Source organism: Schistocerca nitens, chromosome 12 (genome assembly GCF_023898315.1).
Source record: "Schistocerca nitens isolate TAMUIC-IGC-003100 chromosome 12, iqSchNite1.1, whole genome shotgun sequence".
In the NCBI taxonomy this organism is placed as follows: domain Eukaryota; kingdom Metazoa; phylum Arthropoda; class Insecta; order Orthoptera; family Acrididae; genus Schistocerca; species Schistocerca nitens.
In genome coordinates, this window is record NC_064625.1 from 175,964,378 (window position 1) to 175,983,467 (window position 19,090).

General features: G+C 41.2%; 1 protein-coding gene across 1 annotated transcript in view; it reads right to left on the reverse strand.

Moving 5' to 3' along the window:
* LOC126214992 (serine/threonine-protein kinase 11-interacting protein) overlaps positions 1–19,090 on the reverse strand; it is a 204,910-nt gene that overhangs the window by 68,579 nt on the left and 117,241 nt on the right. Inside the window, exons 12-15 of the mRNA XM_049941622.1 lie at positions 18,143–18,210; positions 12,558–12,694; positions 9,997–10,127; positions 7,447–7,518 (exon numbers count right to left, since the gene is read on the reverse strand). Of these exons, the coding sequence (XP_049797579.1) occupies positions 7,447–7,518; positions 9,997–10,127; positions 12,558–12,694; positions 18,143–18,210 (408 nt within the window). The remainder of the gene's footprint in view (positions 1–7,446; positions 7,519–9,996; positions 10,128–12,557; positions 12,695–18,142; positions 18,211–19,090) is intronic.

Sequence of the window (19,090 nt, forward strand, 5' to 3'; positions counted from 1 at the left end):
ACTGACCTTACGACTTATCTTAGAAGAAAGATTAAGGAAAGGCAAACCTACATTTCTAGCATTTGTAGACTTAGAGAAAGCTTTTGACAATGTTGACTGGAATACTCTCTTTCAAATTCTCAAGGTGGCAGGGGTAAAATACAGGGAGCGAAAGGCTATTTACAATTTGTACAGAAACCAGATGGCAGTTATTATTAGAGTCGAGGGACATGAAAGGGAAGCAGTGGTTGGGAAGGGAGTAAGACAGGGTTGTAGCCTCTCCCCGATGTTGTTCAATCTGTATACTGAGCAAGCAGTAAAGGAAACAAAAGAAAAATTCGGAGTAGGTATTAAAATTCATTGAGAAGAAATAAAAACTTTGAGGTTCGCCGATGACATTGTAATTCTGCCACAGACGGCAAAGAACTTGGAAGAGCAGTTGAATGGAATGGACAGTGTCTTGAAAGGAGGATATAAGATGAACATCAACAAAAGCAAAACAAGGATAATGGAATGTAGTCTAATGAAGTCGGGTGATGCTGAGGGAATTAGATTAGGTAATGAGACACTTAAAGAAGTAAAGGAGTTTTGCTATTTGGGGAGCAAAATAACTGATGATGGTCGAAGTAGAGAGGATATAAAATGCAGACTGGCAATGGCAAGGAAAGCATTTCTGAAGAAGAGAAATTTGTTAACATCGAGTATAGATTTAAGTGTCAGGAAGTCATTTCTGAAAGTATTTGTATAGAGTGTAGCCGTGTATGGAAGTGAAACATGGACGATAAATAGTTTGGACAAGAAGAGAATAGAAGCTTTTGAAATGTGGTGCTACAGAAGAATGCTGAAGATTAGATGGGTAGATCACATAACTAATGAGGAAGTATTGAATAGGATTGGGGAGAAGAGAAGTTTGTGGCACAACTTGACCAGAAGAAGGGATCGGTTGGTAGGACATGTTCTGAGGCATCAAGGGATCACCAATTTAGTACTGGAGGGCAGCGTGGAGGGTAAAAATCGTAGAGGGAGACCAAGAGATGAATACACTAAGCAGATTCAGAAGGATGTAGGCTGCAGTAGGTACTGGGAGATGATGAAGCTTACACAGGATAGAGTAGTATGGAGAGCCGCATCAAACCAGTCTCAGGACTGAAGACCACAACAACAACATTGCCCGTATAGTGTACTTATCATTTGTTTACCTTCACATATTCACCATTCGGTGCCTTATACATCGCTTCGCGCGTTTATGGAATTATTTTGGATAATGTGCTAATCATCATTAACAATAGGAAAGAATCTGTAACAGCAAATGCGAATGCGTTAGGCAAGGAAAGTTAAGATGTAGGTCTTAGGATAAGTGAAGACAAAACTAAATACCTGGTTACTACTAGAATGCCAGCAGCAGTAGATCAGGAAATGTTAAGAGTAGGAGACAAGCAGTTTGAAAAAGTGAACACATTTAAGTATCTAGGCGTGGACATCACTTCGAGAAATGAGATTGAATCCGAAGTGAAAAAGAGATTACGGGCGGGAAATGCGTGCTACTTCTCACTGAATAGATTACTTTCATCACAGATATTGTCTAGGAATTTAAAGATTAGAATATACAAAACTAATATTCTACCAGTTATGCTGTATGGGTGTGAGACTTGGTCTCTCACTGTGCAAAATGAAAAGCTGTTTCGAGTATTTGAAAATAAAATTTTGAGGAAAATTTTCGGAGCAAAAAGGGATGACATTAGCGGAGAGTGGCGAAAACTGCATAACGAAGAGATTCACGAACTCTATTCAAGCCCTGACATAATCAGTATTATTAAATCACGTAGGCTGCGATGGGCAGGTCACGTAGCTCGAATGGATGAGGGCAGGGCAGCGCGCAGAGTACTGGTAGGGCACCTACAGGGAAAACGTCCTGTGGGGAGATGAGGCGTAGATGGGAGGATAATGTGAAGGCTGATTTGAGGAGCCTAGGTATTGAAGGTGAATGGGAGGAAATAGCCCAAGACATGGACAGATGGCGAGAATATGTTGCTGCGGTAATGAACTCTCGAGTTTGGTATGACCAGTGAGTAAGTGAGTAAGTAAGTAAGTAAGTAAGTAATGTGCAAAGTGATGTTCGAGTGCTGTGTTGTAAACTACAGTAGCTTTCTCCTGTATCAAGAAACCACAGGGTCACAGTTTGCCTGTCTTCTGTGCATATAGCATTTCTCAAGAGAGTATTCTGTTTTGTAATACGAGAAGCCACTTTACTAAGGTAATACTGAAATACGCTTTCATCCATTCGTAAGTAATTTTGCCGAATGCTTTTACTATCTCGACGTAATACCTATAGCTTCATCTGAGTACGTTTCCTTTTTTCCCAAATACTAACACGATGCAACAAACTGTTGTCCACCATATTGAAATTTGACAAGAAATATGACGACAGTGTAATACCCATTTTAAGTGCTACGTCAAACAACTTCGTCAAAGAAATTTGATGAAAATTTGATTATATTTCTTTGTCAAAAAAATATGATAGTGTAGTACTGGCCTTAAGTCCTCATCAGACAGTTCACAGAACCACTTTCACACTACTTCTCTACGTTCCCACTTTCAAACACCTGAGCTCTGATTTCTCTTATTTTATTACGACAGTCGTTTCTCCCCAAGTAGCTTTGTGTCGACAAAATATTTTTGCATTCGTAATAGATAGTGGGTGAAGTCCTTGTTGCAAAGAGATTGCCTTTGTTTTAATTGCTGAGTCTCTAGCTCACTTATCATATCCGTGACACTGTCTCCCATATTTCCCAATAAAACAAATCGAGCTGCACTTCTATGAAGTTTTTCGATGTCCTAAGTCAGTCCCGTATGGTAAGGATCCTGCACTGCACAGCAGTCCTCCAGAAGAGGACATAAGAGCACAGTGTTGGCTTTCACCTCCTGAGTGTTCTGCCAATAAAACACAGTCTTTTGTTTATCTTCCCCACGCCATTTTATATACAGGGCTATTACAAATGATTGAAGCGATTTCATAAATTCACTGTAGCCCCATTCATTGACATATGGTGACGACACACTACAGATACGTAGAAAAACTCATAAAGTTTTCAGGTTTCTGCCGCCAGAGCGCTCGAGAGCGCAGTGAGACAAAATGGCGACAGGAGCCGAGAAAGCGTATGTCGTGCTTGAAATGCACTCACATCAGTCAGTCATAACAGTGCAATGACACTTCAGGACGAAGTTCAACAAAGATCCACCAACTGCTAACTCCATTCGGCGATGGTATGCGCAGTTTAAAGCTTCTGGATGCCTTTGTAAGGGGAAATCAATGGGTCGGCCTGCAGTGAGCGAAGAAACGGTTGAACGCGTGCGGGCAAGTTTCACATGTAGCCCACGGAAGTCGACGAATAAAGCAAGCAGGGAGCTAAACGTACCACAGCCGACAGTTTGGAAAATCTTACGGCAAGGGCTAAAGCAGAAGCCTTACCGTTTACAATTGCTACAAGCCCTGACACCCGATGACAAAGTCAAACGCTTTGAATTTTCGGCGCGGTTGCAACAGCTCACGGAAGAGGATGCGTTCAGTGCGAAACTTGTTTTCAGTGATGAAGCAACATTTTTTCTTAATGGTGAAGTGAACAGATACAATGTGCGAATCTGGGCAGTAGAGAATCCTCACGCATTCATACAGCAAATTCGCAATTCACCAAAAGTTAAAGTGTTTTGTGCAATCTCACGGTTTAAAGTTTACGGCCCCTTTTTCTTCTGCGAAAAAAACGTTACAGGACACGTGTATCTGGACATGCTGGAAAATTGGCTCATGCCACAACTGGAGACCGACAGCGCCGACTTCATCTTTCAACAGGATGGTGCTCCACCGCACTTCCATCACGATGTTCGGCATTTCTTAAACAGGAGATTGGAAAACCGATGCATCGGTCGTGGTGGAGATCACGATCAGCAATTCGTGTCACGGCCTCCACGCTCTCCCGACTTAACCCCATGCGATTTCTTTCTGTGGGGTTATGTGAAAGATTCAGTGTTTAAACCTCCTCTACCAAGAAACGTGCCAGAACTGCGAGCTCGCATCAACGATGCTTTCGAACTCATTGATGGGGACATGCTGCGCCGAGTGTGGGAGGAACTTGATTATCGGCTTGATGTCTGCTGAGTCACTAAAGGGGCACATATCGAACATTTGTGAATGCCTAAAAAAACCTTTTGAGGTTTTGTATGTGTGTGCAAAGCATTGTGAAAATATCTCAAATAATAAAGTTATTGTAGAGCTGTGAAATCGCTTCAATCATTTGTAATAACCCTGTATGTCAGTTTCAAATTAAGATGTTTGTAACTGTAGTCCCCACGTGTTTAGCTGAACTGACAACTTTCCAATTTGTGTGCTTCATTGGGTAACAGAAACAGATTGTTTTAGTAGTCGTGTAGATGACTTGACTCTTTTTATCACTTTGGGTCAACTGTCACTTTTTGCACCACGCAGATGTCTGGTCTAAACGATTTTGTAATTTGTTTCAATCTTCTGGCAATCTTATGAGACAGCAAACGAGAACATCGTCTGCAAATGATCTATGAGAGTTGCTCAGAACTGTCGTATAAACAGAGTGCCCGCAACCTTTCCTCGAGGAATGTCAGATATGCCTCCTGTTTCACTCGACGACATTCCATCAGTTACTATGAACTGCAACATTTCTGTCAAGAAATGACAAATCCAGTCACACAACTGGGATAGTACACTATAGATACTCACAGGTAAGGCTTACTTTATTTTAATTGTGAGAACTATGGATATGCCATTAGACCACACCACCTGAGAGCATCCGTAACAGTTGGTGATCACCTCACAGGATAGCTGCTCCTATCTTACCACCACATCCTACATTCAGCACTCACTGAACTGCTGCAAACAGCACCACCTGCCGCAAGTGGCAACCTCTTTTTGCAGCACAATTCAGTGTCCCTGTGCTAACACTGATTAACTTTCTGTTTTTGGGGAGAACAGGACACATCGAGCACGACAAGTTGCACGGTCAGCACATTTGCCCAATTTCGTGCTCTCGATTAAAAAAAAAAAAAAAAAAAAAAAAAAAAAAAATCCTCTTTCGGGATATGTCGAGGGCTTAGTACATTACACCCACTGAGACCACAGCACAGCCGATTGCCGAAAATTGATGCTACGTCTCGCTACACGAAATAGGGTTGTGGTGTGCTGATGGCAAGAGACGGTCACTGCTTTAGCAATATCGCGTACCTAATGTCAAACACGAGTGCGTCACAATATTACCTGATATAGCAGTTACTAATTTCAGAATCTAATGGGTGTCCCACCTGCAGAAGACATACATTGTGCACCGGAAAGAATAAATTCTTTAACAATAATGAAAGCCCGTGTGCGAACTACGGTTCGTCGGAGACAGAGACGACTGGCGAGATCTGGTAATGCCCTGTGCTGAAAAACAGCTGTCCCTCGGAAGTGACGTTTTGTGTTAACTGTAGTTATTCAATAAACTATCAACATATTTCTGACTTTCTAGTAGTCCTTTGACTTAAGGTGACAAATATGCCGTCGTATGACTCCCACAAACACTGTTTGGATTGTAGAGACTGAAGCTTGCTTCTTGTATTAAATTTACACAGACAAAAATTGCTACAGACAGTTCCACAAGCCTAGATTTTCACCAACGCTGAATGTAAGTACACAATGCTATTTAACAGAAGATTTCAAATTATAATGTCTGCTCGTAAACTGTTGGCAAGTGTGGCCTTAAGCCTGTCCTTGTAACAGGAAGCTGATAATTTATGATCTTCACATTTTATATCAAAATAGGCATTTATCTTGTACTGGTAAAAGAAGTATAATTAATTTAACCTCATATTGCAATGTATGTGTGAATTAAAGCTATGACATCTGAAAACTGATTGTTAAACAGCAAATACATAAATAAATGGTTAACAATTGCACTGTCAAAATCATAGCTATACTACTATTTTTATTGAAGGTAATCAATTTAAGTCCAACATTGGACCATATTTGAGTCTGCTGCACCGAAAGGAGAAAACCTGATAACAAGTATATACAATTCTAAGACATAACCATTATGTGTATACATATTATATGTACATCATTGTTCATTATTACAACAAGAGACTTAGAATAAGCAATAGTAACTGTAATAATGAATAATGGTCTATGCGTCACGTATATCCACGTGGTGATTTTGTATTAGAATTGTAGAAACTTGTTATCCGGTTTTCTCCTTTCGGTGCAACAGATCCAATGGTCGTCTGATGTTAGACTAAATGGCTCTAAGCACTATGGGACTTAACATCTGAGGTCATCAGCCCCTGGACTTAAAACTACTTAAACCTAACTAATCTAAGGACATTACACACATGCAAGCCCGAGGCAGGATTCGAACCTGCGACCGTAGCAGCAGCGCGGTTCCGGACCGAAGCGCCTAGAACTGCTCGGCCACAGTGGCCGGTGATGTTAGACCGAAATTGATTGTCTTTAATGAAAAGAGTAGTACAGCTGTGTATCTTACAGTGCAGCTCTTAACATTCTTATAAGCTGTTCTGCACCACCTAAACAAAATAAATAAATCAAAATAAATGTCAGCCCGAATGCAGACATCCGACAGTTGGCAAGCACTCTCGAGAGATTACGATGTGGTGCTGTTGGTGACTGTGGTAATTTGCCTTCTCACCTTGTGTAATATCCCCCCAGGTACAGAGGCGTAATATCTGTGCTCTGTGATATCACGCAGAAAGCAGTCGTGCACTGAGACATCCGGATGACCTAAAACTATTTCGATGTCCCAAAAAAATGTTAATTTTTGCCACCTAGGCCTACATACTGAGGCACACTACTACTCTTCTACCGTCAACTGAGGATCGACCGATGTTGTCCACGTACGAGTGTCTCACAATAGTTCGCCTGACAAATAAAAATGAGCCAAATGTACCATTCTGGAACAGTAGAAAAAATGTTTCTAGATTCAATCTCATTGGCAATTCCATGTTTCTCAGATCCCCTTATTCCGTTGTTATGACAATTAGGTTTAGAAGGTATATGGCATTAGTAATACTGATCTGTTCTGGCATATACTGTCTTTGTTGTTGTCCAAAAACAAGTTTGGTGCTACTCTATCCTGTGCAGCCTCTTCACCTCTGCAACAAACATACTTCTCAGTCTCTTTCTACAACTTTTACCTCCAACACTTGCCTCCGTAACTAGTGAATGATCCTCTCTTTTAGTCAATTTGTGCCACAAAAAATTTTTTTTCGCCCAGTTTGATACGTACTCACTCATTAGTCATGCAACCCACTCTTCTTATCTTCAGCATTCGTTTGTAGCATCACATTTCAAAATGCTTCTATTGTCTTTCGGTTCGGGCCGCTTTGGCGTGATGTTAAGCTCCGGATAAATACCTACGGGAAAGACTTCCCGACATTTAGACGTACATTCAATTTTGTTGACAGCCCTTTTAAAACTCCTTTCAATACTCTATCCATTCTGTTTGAGTCCTTTACCACCTCTGACAAAATTATAATGTCATTAGCCAAACAACACCTTTTTTTTGGAAATTTATCCTCGGTTTCCTTCAAAGATGCTGTCAAAGTGCAGACCGAATAAGATCGGGTATCAGCTACGACCCCCATACCACCGTATGACTCCCTTCTCGACCACTGCTCGCTTTACACATCCTTGTAACTGCCGTGTGGTTTCTATACGAATTCTGTGTAGCCTTTGACTCCCTGTATTTTATTCTTGCAACACCCAGAATTTCAAAGAATGCATTCGACTCAATATTGTCAAAATTCTTCTCTTGATCTACTGCCTTTCCATGTGATCTCTTAATATCCATACAAGCGCTTCTCTCTTCTTCAAAGGTGTCTTTTAAGTTTTTTCTAACAACAAATGCAACATTTACAGCTAAATGACACACATGCCATCAAATGAAAATATTCAATTTTCCCATTTGCACAGGGAGTAAGTTCACACATGTTTGTTCAGTCATAATGAAAATGTAGCCTCACGAAAACTGCAACAGTTTATAAGAAATCTTCATCAGTCACAAAATTATTTTAGCATATCAATAAACAGATGGAAATAGACAGACTCTCACGGAGAATTGCTCTGCCCTCTCCAATTTTATTTATACTTACATGAATCTGAAGGAAAGTGCTCATGCTTCAGCTTTCGGAGGGTATACGACACAATTTAAAAAAAAAAAAAAAAAAAAAAAAAAAAAAAAAAAAAAAAAAAAAAAAATCGTCTTTTCTGATTAGAAGGTTTAGGAGCACTAATAAGTGTAAAATGCTTATAACATATTAAGGCAGCTGTCGGTAGCTGAGTCTGCAGCACTGAAGTCTCGCAATCGTAAAGTCGTCAGTTTGATTCTCGCTAGTAGCGAGATTTTCTTTAATTTTATTTAAATTTTGTTTTTAATAACACCTGTAAATGTCAATTAATAAGTATTCAATTAATTTTTTTATTAAAAAGAGAAATTTTTATTTTTAATAGCTGGTTGTACAAAAATATAAGGGGAAATAAAAAAGTTTCCATTCAAAGACTGTGCTGTCCACAATCGGTACGCCAAACGGGAAAGTCACTGAGATCACTGAGGCAATGCATCTGGCTGAAGACACTCGTTTGGCAAATTACCGAAAGTGCCTGCTGTACATTCTCATCTGGCAGCAATCGCTGACCCTTCGAGTCCTTCTTTTTAAAGGAACCCGACGTGTGATAATCACACAGGGAGAGATCGGGACTACAGGGCAAGTGCTCGAGAGTCTCCCACTCGAGTCGGCATAACTTCTGGACGACAGCATTTGTGATACGGAGAAGTGCGTCATCGTGAAGCACCGCCACTCTCGTCACGCGCGATTCCACAGTGGTGGTTTTTGATGACGTTCAACCTCGTCCACATTCCTCATTCTCCGACGGATGTCACTGATGTCTGTTCTTCGGCAGCCGAGACGATAATAACAGCACATCGTTCTCTTCTGGATGCTTTCGGTAATAACGTCAACGTAGTTTGCACTTGCACATTTACTGTACTTATTTACTGTATTTACAGTGAAAAGACACGAACGTCCCACTAATCCCTCGCCCATGTCGGAGGTTTCATAATGGCACCGGCTTCGTGCTACGTTGCGTTCGTGCCGCGAAGTGCCCTCAAATGAAAATGCTTTGCTTGCCCCTTGTAACAAAAAATGTGACGGAAACAGCTAATTGCATATACGTACATCATTAATAGTGTTCAATTTCTGGGAAATACTTTTTGACATTTCGAATTTGAACACCAAATTTTAATTTACTGCCAATACTGGCAATTTCCTGCAATTAGTAATTAAAAATAAAAATGTGTTTTTTTATTATACATTATGACAACATTCTAGTTAACATTACTATTTGTTGATAAATACAGAATTTGGGAAAATTAAAGAACTGAACCGCAGGCTTTACATCACGACACTGCTACGCTAAACACTCAGGTACCGACAGTACATTAACAGGGCAGAGAACTGTCGACAAAGGTTTCTCGGGTCTCCAGCCGGGCGATAGCGTCGATATCTCGCAACATTTCGGGAAGTGTCATACTACCCATCTCCTGGTGAAGTCTTCACCACAAGACGGGTAGTACGACACTTCGCAAAATGTCGCGAGATATCAACACTGCCACCCACGTGGAGACCCGAAAAACCTCCGTCGACAGTTTACGCCGGGAAAGCCTACAGTCACAGGGCAGAGAACTGTTCTAACCTTCAAAGACAATTTTTTGAGAACTGCATCACATCACTTTAGAGAATTGATAGTTGGGCAATGACCTTCAAATCCAACAAGCATAAAAAAATTGGAGAGGGCAGAGAAGGGGAGGGAGGCAGAGAGAGAGAGAGAGAGAGAGAGAGAGAGAGAGAGAGAGAGAGAGCTGTATGTTAGGTGAAGTGAGAAGAAGCAGCCCCACAGTGGGACAGTAGTGCAGCACCTGTAGGGCTGGCCGCGGGCTCCGCCACCTGAGGACCGGGCCCGGTCTGTAGAGATGCAGTCAGGGCGGCAGCGGGGGCGGGCGCAGAGGCGGGGGTGCGGCCCTCGTAAGCAGTGCACACGCTGTCAGTCAGCGAATCTGCAGAACTCTGCCGTGTCTCTCAGCAGGCGAGCACGAGGTTTCACATTTACAACTGATTAGCATCACTACACTAATTAAAGCAACATGCATTTTATTTAACCTCATACGAGATCATCAGCCCAAAATGACTAATGATAGCTTGACTTATGTGTGTGGTGTGCAGTGGTGTGTGTGTATGTGTGTGTGTGTGTGTGTGTGTCTCTCTCTTCACCTGGTGAAGGACTTTGATACTTGAATAATATTTAACAGTGCACTTTCAAATGTGCCTTCTGCTACACAATACGTGGTCAATAGCACTCTGTCCTAATTGCATCCATTAAATTTCGGGCACACAGAAACGCAATTACTACTACCTCCACAGATATTTTGGCCCCCCACTGTCCAGCCGTCCTCAGAGTGAGTCGCGAAACTGACGATGAGCTGCCAAGAGTGGCCTCGTATAGCCTACTGCGGTATTAAACTTCCTGGCAGATTAAAACTGTGTGCCCGACCGAGACTCGAACTCGGGACATTTGCCTTTCGCGGGCAAGTGCTCTACCATCTGAGCTACCAAAGCACGACTCACGCCCGGTCCTCACAGCTTTACTTCTGTCAGTATCTCATCTCCTACCTTCCTTTCTTTCAGGAGTGCTGGTTCTGCAGGTTAGCAGGAGAGTTTCTGTAAAGTATGGAAGGTAGGAGACGAGATACTGGCAGAAGTAAAGCTGTGAGGACCGGGCGTGAGTCGTGCTTCGGTAGCTCAGTTGGTAGAGCACTTGCCCGCGAAAGGCAAATGTCCCGAGTTCGAGTCGCAGTCGGGCACACAGTTTTAATCTGCCAGGAAGTTTCATATCAGCGTACACTCCACTGCAGAGTGAAAATCTCATTCTACTGCGGTATTATTGCTTGTGCGGGTCACACGTGCCAGTCGGCGGTGAAGAGGTACACGTACACATGTGACACCTGTGGTGAAAATGTACAGACACACTATTCATTTATTGACATCCGTTCAGTGGCGATAGGACAATGACTTCCCTGCAATTTAATTAAATGACTTCTCTGCAATTTATTTAAATGACTTCTCTGCAATTTTATTACAATGAGAGTTGGATTCCTTATCCAAATCAAACCAGTTATCTCAATTTATTAAGTTATCGGTTAATTGAATCGGTACGGCTTCCTCGAATGTAGAACACCAAATGGAAGGGGAGGATGCTAAAATCTTCACGTCACTGTAGTTCAAAGAATGACCCGTACCTATACAATATTCAGCCAAAGCTGATTTGTCTGGTTGTACTAAGCATGTGTATCTTTGGTGTTCCACGCACCTCTCGTGAATGGTGCACAGTCTGACCTACAGGTGACGTATAACAATTTCTGCAAGGAATCTGATACACATTTGCCTTCACAGTACTCAATAAGGCTGTAAGCTCTGTAGGAGGCCGGAAGATCACCTCGACACGGCACCTGTCAACGGTACGGCTTTTCTGCACAGTAACAGAACCCACAAAAGGCAAAAATGCTCTCGATCTGAAGGTAACATTTTCTTCTTCCAGATCACGTCCTCGTCTCCTGGAATTCACATCGAATGCTCTGTGACTTTGGTGCTAGGAATATCCGTTCGCTCTAAAAATGCTTTCCAGATGTGTAATTAATTGTAGAGAAGTCACCGAGGTTCACCAAACGTACACCGATAGGCAAACTGAATGTGCGAACACTCTCAGGTGGCGCACTTGTAAGTGTACTCCTCTGCTGCCGACTAGCATCTGCGACCTGTACGTGCAGTAACACCACGGTAGACTATATAAGGCCGCGTTCGGCGCCTCACTGCCAGTCTCTCGACCCACTCCGAGGACGGCCAGACAGTACGCACCCAAAATATCAGTGGACGAAGTAGTATTTGCACGGCCGCATTCCCGAAATTTAATAGGTTACCGTAATTCAAATTCTTATTACATTGTCTCTCACATTACTTCCGAGTATACCACACATTTTACGTGAATGTGTACATTTGAAATAAAATGAAGGTACGTCATTTAAAATTCTGGAAATTTTGTTAAATTTATACAGAGATTGTCGTGCCAATGCAATTTAAATAAACACTCGAATTCGCTCGCCGTCAGTCGTGGGAATGACAACTGGACGCACGTGAGTGCGGGAGCTAGTGTGCTGACGCTACAACTGCTTGTGTCGTTTGCATTCTGTTAAGTGTGTGTTAGAGACATTAAACTCTTAGTGCAATGTTGTTTAAATTGTGCACACTAGGAAACAAACTATGCAAAACAGAAATTGTTATTCACATTAAAGTTACATTCAAATACTTTTAACACTCCACAGTATTAAAAATAGTATATAAGTGTTAGAACTCAAAACATTCCAAAATAACATGACACAGATGCATCCAGTCGTTACAGGAGAAACTGTTTCACGTTCAGGCAACTGCTACCACAGAGTGGGACCGGCCCCTACCGGAGCTGCTGCTCTCCGTCATCGGTGGCGGGAGGGTCGGCAGCAGTGGAGGCGCCGCCACCTGCGGGCCCGCCACCGCTGGGAACCCGTGGGCTGCCACCTGCCGCTCCTCCGAGGACCGCTTCCTGCCGGGCGTCCTGCGAGTGCACACAGTTGCCACGTTACAGCCCGTCCGGCAGTGTCACAGTTCTCAACTACTTAATGCTGCCAATCTTCTTACTGACTGACAATACCCATTGTAATGGTACTTGAATTACGTAACCATTACGGCACCTCAACTCAACCTCTCTATACCAGCAATATTCTACTGGGTTTCTGTAAAGTAGTTGACATATTTCTGAGACAACATTCAGATTTGATTTCATTAATGTAGAAGTACTTTGATACATCGATATGTTTATGTTGCAACGATATTATTCTTATGTGTATTCTTTCTTTTGTCACTATGATCTTTGTCGTACTTGAAACTCTGATTTTTGGGCGCGTAAGCGATTATTAGTCGGACCTTGAGAAGGTCAAGACTTGGACTTCATGTTGGAAAGACGCATATTGTCGTCAGCTTATAAAATGTGAACTTTAACAGTGAGGAAGATGCTTTCAAGTATGTTTTGTATTGTGAAGTGATGTTTTGTGTGTTACGTGATATTGCAGCAAAAGTAATAAAAAAGAAGTGTAACTTAAATTCAGAGCGCTGATTATTTTTTTACATCACCATTGTGCTAACTTTCAAAGGTTTAATCTTCAAGAATGGTTTGTGAAGCGCATCTACAAAACTTTTGAATATAGTGGAATAAAACCTAGACCTCTTTGCATCCGAGCTCGGAATCACCAACACCTAGATTTTCGACGACTGAGCCACGATTTTAGAACGAGACCAGCGTGGGAAACACGAAAAGATGAGTGCCTAGTTTATTCATTATTACATGAAATGACTTTATTAACTGTGCTCTGATGACACCTGCAACACAATAACTTTGTTGTTGCCCGAAAATGCAGTATTTAGCAGTGTGAGCAACACCAGACCTTTGTTGTGGTAGGGTTGTTAGACCGTGACAAAAAATTATTTGTGCGGTCAGAAAACAACAATATACATCTAGCATAAATATCCAGACACTGTGTGTCACGGCGTCAGTCGCGTCAACTGCCCGAAGGGAAGGAAGCGCCCGCTCGGTTGCGTCGGTGAGTACTCTGCGGGTCTCAGTCTTCTCCCGCAGATGTGCGGATGTCCTAAGAAAGTTGATGATGAGGATAGTGAAATAATGGTAGAAGCTGAAGAAATGAATTAAAATTTGTGCCTAGCAAGCAGGAGACCTGGACGCACATTCTACATCTACCTCTATATCCGTACTTCCGCAAGCCACCTGACAGTGTGTGGCGGAGGGTACCTCGAGTACCTCTATCAGTTCTCCCTTCTATTCCAGTCTCTTATTGTTTGTGGAAAGAAGGATTGTCGGTATGCCTCTGTGTGGGCTCTAATCTCTCTGATTTTATCCTCACGGTCTCTTCGCGAGATATACGTAGGAGGGAGCAATATACTGCTCGACTCCTCGGTGAAGGTATGTGCTCGAAACTTCAACAAAAGCCCGTACCGAGCTACTGAGCGTCTCTCTTGCAGAGTCTTCCACTGGAGTTTATCTATCATCTCCGTACTGCTTTCGCGATTACTAAATGATCCTGTAATGAAGCGCACTGCTCTCCGTTGGATCTTCTCTCTCTCTTCTATCAACCCTATCTGGTACGGATCCCACACTGCTGAGCAGTATTCGAGCAGTGGGCGAACAAGTGTACTGTAACCTACTTCCTTTGTTTTCGGATTGCATTTCCTTAGGATTCTTCCAATGAATCTCAGTCTGGCATCTGCTTTACCGACGATCAACTTTATATGATCATTCCATTTTAAATCACCCCTAATGCGTACTCCCAGATAATTAATGGAATTAACTGGTCCAGTTGCTGACCTGCTATACTGTAGCTAAATGATAAAGGATATTTCTTTCTATGTATTCGCAGCACATTACACTTGTCTACATTGAGATTCAATTGCCATTCCCGGCACCATGCGTCAATTCGCTGCAAATCCTCCTGCATTTCAGTACAATTTTCCATTGTTACAACATCTCGATATACCACAGCATCATCCGCAAAAAGCCTCAGTGAACTTCTGATGTCATCCACGAGGTCATTTATGTATATTGTGAATAGCATCGGTCCTACGACACTCCCCTGCGGCACACCTGAAATCACTCTTACTTCGGAAGACTTCTCTCCATTGAGAATGACATGCTGCGTTCTGTTATCTAGGAACTCTTCAATCCCATCACACAATTGGTCTGATAGTCCATATGCTCTTACTTTGTTCATTAAACGACTGTGGGGAACTGTATCGAACGCCTTGCGGAAGTCGAGAAACACAGCATCTACCTGGGAAGCCGTGTCTATGGCCCTCTGCGTCTCGTGGACGAATAGCGCGAGCTGGGTTTCACACTAACGTCTTTTTTGAAACCCGTGCTGATTCCTACAGAGTAGATTTCTAGTCTCCAGAAAAGTCATTATACTTGAACATAATATGTGTTCCAAAATTTCCGTCCATGGCACAAATTTTAATTCATTTCTTCAGCTTCTGTCATTTTCAAAGATAATGCCGAGACTCGTATGTGTCGGAGAAAATTTAATTCTGTCAGGATAATGAAATGCTGTAAAGAAACTTCTGAAAAGGAGTACAATCTCGTAATCTTAAGTATTAACGTGCCAGATTAGTTTGAGTTGTCGCACGTTTTAAGGATGGGAAAAGACGTCAAATGTCAACTTACAACTCGTAAGGAGATTTCACTCCTAAAATGCTGTGTAGAAGAGATCAGTTGGTTTCTTTAATTTAAAGTAATAATTACAACATGGGTGATGTAGACTGGAAGATGGATTTGGAAGGTATGTGGTCGACTATATTATTATTATGTTGGTGCCTAAGTTCTCAACCTTTTACGTAAGTCTGATGAATACATAACACAAACTTTATGTCATCAATAATATATTCTCTGGAGCAACTGAATTACATTCTCCACCAGGGTTTCGACTACCTCTCATCACGCCCTGAAATGAGAAATGTCCTGCCCACTATCCTTCCCACCCCTCCCACAGTGGTATTCCGCCATCCACCGAACCTACATAATATATCCAACCTCATCAACTCAACGACCATTTTAAAAATCTACAGCTAAAAACGGAAATGACCCAAAGACCAAGTACAAAGGTGTTCTTATTCATCCTGGGACGAATTCAATACAAAGCAGCAGTCAGCAAGAAATTGTAAGTGAGACGAGAAACATCATTTGTTCAGCCAAAGCATTGTACACAAACTCAAGACTGGTTATAAGTGGAATTCTGCACAGAAGGTCAGTAAGCAGTTCTTATACAAACAACATAAACAGTGCTATCAGGGAACAGTGCGACGAATTCGGCACAATATTCGTTGACCCCAACAAATTTTTAAGTGACAAATGCCCGGGAAAGGATGGCATGCATTTAAACAGACTAGGCTCACTGAATGTCAGTAAAATGATTACAGACATCTGTAAAATCATTAAGAACAAGGGAAACTGATACTGTGTGAAGGGGGTGAAAATTCAAACGTGAAAACTGAAAACAAAAAATGTCTTCAAGGCAGAATTTCCAATATAAATATAAGTACTACGGACAGTAAGTTCCAGAACTCGTGTTTAACTCCAAACCTGACGGTATTTCATCAGAATGTACAATCGCTGTCCAACAAAGTAAATGAATTTCATATTTTGTTAGAAAATGACATGAAAAATTCTTCTGTATTATGTTTTACTGAACACTGGCTTGACAAAGAGAAACTTCATATGGTAAGTAGTCCAAATTTTGTATTGGTTAGTTATTTTTGTCGAAAATTCTATAAAAATGGTGGTAGTTGCATTTATGTTAAAAATAGCATAAATTTTAACTATATGCCTTATGTAGAAAAATTATCCATAGAGAAAGATATTGAGGTAAATGGAATTGAAATCACGGATGAAGAAATTGCTATAATTTGTCTATATAGAATGCCAACTGGCGACATTAACATCATGTTAAAGAACCTTGAAACTAATACTAACAAAGAGATAGAGCAATTCGTATAATCACCAAGAGTGGCAGTAGGTCTCACTGCCTTGAACATTTACAAAAGCTGGAAATCCTAACTGTCCCCTGTGAATACATTTTTCGAAGTATTCTGTATGTAAAAAAAAAAAAAAAAAAAAAAAAAATTGACTGCTATGTTAAAAATTGTTTAGTACACAGCTATGAAACTAGAAACCAATAAAATCTGCACCTAGAGAGGAAAAATAAAGTTAAAACTCAGCAGAGCTTGTTGTACAATGCCGTTAAATTATATAATAAACTACCCCAAAATATAAAAGATATTGACACAATTGGAAAGTTCAAACAAAACTAAAAAAATTTTTATTAAATAAAAGTTATTACACAGTAATGGACTATCTGAATTAAAACACGTAGTGTAATTAAAGTAGCCTGCAATGTAACACACAAGGAAAAAATTATAATATGAAATCCAGAATTGATCAGTACTATAAAAAATTACATAAGGATATAAAACTAATGTAAGATACCTTAAAATGTGTGTAAATATCAATTTTATGTGTATAAATTGTAGTTATATTGTATTGCATTTGATTTTCTGACGAAAAAGTCCTGGAATTTCGAAAAATTCCTGAATTTTTACCAGATTTTGCTGTTGTCCTTGGCCGTATAACCCTGTACTAATGAGGAGGTATTGAACAGAATTGGGAGACATGAAACCTGTGGCAGAACATGACCAACAGACAGGTTCCGCTGACAGGACACACTTTGAGACATCAAGGGATTGTGTGTGTGTGTGGGGGGGGGGGGGGGGGGGATAGTAGAGAGATGCTAAGAGATGAATACAATGAGCAGATTCAGAAGGAGGTAGGTTGCAGTAGTTATTTGGGGATAAAGAGGCTCGGACAAAGTAGAGCATCATCGAGTGCTGCATCAGATAAGTCTTTGGACTGTAGACCACAACATCTTCATCATATGGTAATATAAAATGAAGTCATGATGTAATTTCTACTACGATAAGATGACAGTGTATTATTCATGGTTTTATACTCTGATGCTAACTATTTTATATTTTGCCTAAAACCAAATACTTATGAACCTGATGATTGTCAAACGACTGAAACTGATTGTATAAATAAACTATTTTAGCAGCAGCTTAAGGCGGTAATATGACATTTTTCAGAAAAATATTTTCACAGATACTGCCAAATATATTATCACTAAATGATCAGTAAGTAAGTAATTAGGATGTTTCGGTTCTTCAAGTGAAAGTAAGTAATCCTGTGCTCTACAGAGAATAGGCAACTAACACTCCAACAGAATTGTTAACTAACACCGCGTATTTGTGCGAAAAGCGCTCAAAAAGACTGTTAAGACAGATAAGACTTTTACCAAAAAATAGTCTCAGATAAGTAACGTTTCATCGAGTCTCCTAGAAATAAAGTGCCAACTTATGTACACTGCAAAAAGCACAGTCGCGGCCCCACCTGGCTCCGCTGCCATCCAGAACTTCGATGCTGCTCTGGCTGGGGTTGCTGATGATCTCGATGTCACTCTCGCAGCGCCGCGGACCCCCGCTGCCTGGACCCGAAGGCGTCGCACTTGCAGACGGCTCCCCCAGTGCGTCCAGTGAAGCCGCCGAACCTGCGAGGGTCGAGTGGTAAGCACTTAGTACTAAAGACTAGTGTAAAACTTATCTATCGGACACTGGAAAATCGGGACAGAATAATAGTGACTATATGTATTACAATAGTTCACCGGTATTTACTCGAATATAAGCTGCACTTCTTTTCCAGTTTTTGTAATCCAAAAAACTGCCTGCGGCTTAGAATCGACTGCAAAGTAAGTGGAAGTTCCGAAAAATGTTGGTAGGTGGCGCCACAACTAACGTCTGGCGTCGAATATATGTAGCGCTACAGAGGCATGCTTTGCAGGCCCAAAGTTAAATACTGGCACCATAACGTCAGCGTCAGTAAATAAATTTAAAAAAAAGGGGGGGGGGGGTGGAAGATAAGCTTTTTTCTCCGCCCCGAGTTTCGACCACTGCATTTTACCCAACGAAATCAATACAAATTCCGTATTGTTCATCTTCGAATGTAGCAGCCTTTCAATGTACTACGAAAATCCGACAGGCAAGACTGTTTGGGATGTTTGTCTGTCAATATGGCTAACTCTACGTTCTGAATTTTTTCCTATGTGTGACAAGAGGTGGTTGCTAATAGGAACTTTTATGAATTGTGAATCACACGCAGTATTCTCTTCACCATAACAATAATATGAATGTAAACATTTTGCCATGTATTCTTTCGTGTTTGCTGCTATCTCGTTGAAATGCTGTCTGCCTAATAAACTACAAAACTAAGAGTGAGACAACAGCAAACGCGGAAGAATATACATATCACATCATATTTATAATCGTATTATTCTTATCCTGA